General features: G+C 38.9%; 1 protein-coding gene across 1 annotated transcript in view; it reads right to left on the minus strand.

Annotated features, from left to right (window-relative positions):
- Window positions 1-736, minus strand: part of LOC107589501 (cellular retinoic acid-binding protein 2-like) — a 5,888-nt gene extending 5,152 nt beyond the window's left edge. Inside the window, exon 1 of the mRNA XM_016277956.1 lies at window positions 554-736. Coding sequence (XP_016133442.1) covers window positions 554-647 — 94 coding nt within the window. The 5' untranslated portion in view covers window positions 648-736. The remainder of the gene's footprint in view (window positions 1-553) is intronic.
- Window positions 737-2,519: the final 1,783 nt, after the last annotated feature.

Here is a 2,519-nt window from a genome sequence, read left to right on the forward strand (position 1 = left end):
TTGCCCTGGAGGGCCAATGCGCTGCAGAGTTTAGCTCCAACCCTGATCAAACTCACCTACCTGTGATTTTATAATGATCTTGAAGACATTGATGAGCATGCTCAGGTGTGTTTGATTAGGGTTAGAGCTAAACTCTGCAGGAAAGTGGATCCTGAGGGCCAGATTTGAGGATTCCTGCTGTAGACTGTCATATTGAAATGTTAACATTTTTAATAAAACCCAAGTGATCTGTTCCTCCGCTGAAAGTCTGTTTAGCATATTTTGATGTGATTATATATGTGCTTTTGTCAGTGTTAATATGTGAATAAAAGCCTAAACTAATTCTGTTTAAACCTCTCAATTCGTTTTTTTTTTTTTTTTTTTACAATCTAAAGAAAGTTACACTACCTTTACATTTTTTAAACATCACAAAATATATATATATAAAAAACTGATTATAATTAAAAAATACATAAACTAATACGAATACAAAGTTCACATTTAAAAACTAGAGATTTTGTTTTAATTATCTTAGATATAACTTTTATAATAACAACGAATCTTGAAAACTCACCGAGGGCTTTTAGAAGTTCCTCGAAATTTTCGGAACTTTTCATTTTCCAGGATCCAGAAAAGTCAGCAAACGTTCGCTCCGTGTTCGCCTCCATGTTTCTGCGTATCTTTGCTTTCAGACAGTTGTTCTGGACCGCTCTTCTCCTCTCATCCGCCGGCGTTCCGCAGTCTCTCTCTCTCAGGTCAGTCTGTGAATGAGCGAGTTCTCGACCAATCCGCAGCGTTTTGAATGTGCGCCGCTGAGTTTTCGACCAATCCGCAGCGTTTTGAATGTGCGCCGCTGAGTTCTCGACCAATCCGCAGCGTTTGCGCCTGTGCGCGTCTCATTGGCGCGTCTCATTGGCTTCTCGCGCACCATGTGCTTCCAGTAAAGATTCAGAAAGACCCCTATTTGCCCCACCATTTGGCTTGAGCGATCGGGTCATATACTGCTAATTCCTTTAGTTTCATCCTAATATGTGTTATTTGTCATTTAGCAGGCGCTTTTATCCAAAGCAACTTGCAGCATGATTTTTACAAGTCCACTTACTCCAGACTCCTTGTTCGTGGATCAAGCATCAATCACCTCCAGGGATTACTTTTAGTTACATTTAGCTATCATCTGAATCTGAAAGTATTCCATTATGTTTTGGAGATTTTGTCAAACAAGGAGCTTTTGTTTAAAAACTGAAATTGTGTAAAATACATGGAAACCCCCATATTATTCAGCTCCCTTTCTCTCATACAAACATGCCAACAAAGACATCTCATGCTGAGCTTTGTTAGTATTCAGACCACAAGAGTCAGCCATTGTCAGTCAATCATATCACAGCTTCAAATCTGGGCTCTCTTCGGTCTCTTGCTGAGAGCTGCTAGACTGATCTGTGTCTGTGTCCTAACAAGACTCTGGTTTTGATTTTGCATTTAGACCTCCTCTGAAGTTTTGAGGGACTTTATGTTTCAAATAAATTTAAACCAACCACTATTTGTTGAGAACATAACGATATATATTTTTTTAAATTATGTAGTAAAATCATATTTATAATAGTAAAATATAGTAAAACAATATAGAAAGTAAAATAAATGAATCAAGTAAAATATAAAATATCTTAATGTAAAATAAACTTAAAATATTTATGATATAAGGATATCTAAAAATGTGCCCTTTTCTACAAAAGTTACAAAAGTTTGTACAGCTGAAATAGCATCTGATTCTATATCAGGTATTAGATTTCTTTAATCAGTTCCATTCATTCTCTCCAAACCCACCCATTCACTCTCTCTTTCTCTCACTTTGCTCTAATCTGCTTCACTTCATTTCGTTTTTGTTCCTTTTGTGCACGTCTCCACATTCCTCATACAAATGGCGTGAAAGAAGCAGTGAGGAGACAAGAAGCAAATGGACTGTTTGAGTGGCCAAAAGGGAGCCAGGGAGGAGAGAAAGAATGAGGCAGTGTAAACTGAAACCACATCCTCTTCTCCAAATGCTCGGAGGTAATTACCAGCCGATTCCTGAGTTGCTCCCCACCCGTCCCTTTTCTCTCCCTTTACCCCCTGATCCCACCCCTCCTACCAAGAACATTTCAACAAGTCTGCATAAGAAATGATATCCCTGGAAATGGAAAAGAGGAAAAGCGGAGGGGGAAGACAAGTGAGAGAGAGAGAGAGAGAGAGAAAGAAACTGTATATTTTCAGTCAGAATGGAGACAGTGGCAAAAGTTCAAGCTGTTTTCTTGCTCTCACTTTGAATGCTTCCCCTAAAAGCACGTCAGCAAGTCTTTCTTTGAAGTGGTCGAGTCAATAAAGCTTCTTGAATTTGAATTAGAAAACAATCCTGATCCCACACTCACCTACTACTGACCCCATTATCCGGGAGACGATGAGGAATCCATGTATGAAAGAGAAAGACAGCGGAAGGAGGGGGAATATTTCTACATAAAAAGTCAATTGTTTGGAGACTAAGTGAGCAGTCTAACAATCACCGGTGC

Source organism: Sinocyclocheilus grahami, unplaced genomic scaffold (assembly GCF_001515645.1).
Source record: "Sinocyclocheilus grahami isolate Dianchi unplaced genomic scaffold, SAMN03320097.WGS_v1.1 scaffold116.1, whole genome shotgun sequence".
Lineage (NCBI taxonomy): Eukaryota > Metazoa > Chordata > Actinopteri > Cypriniformes > Cyprinidae > Sinocyclocheilus > Sinocyclocheilus grahami.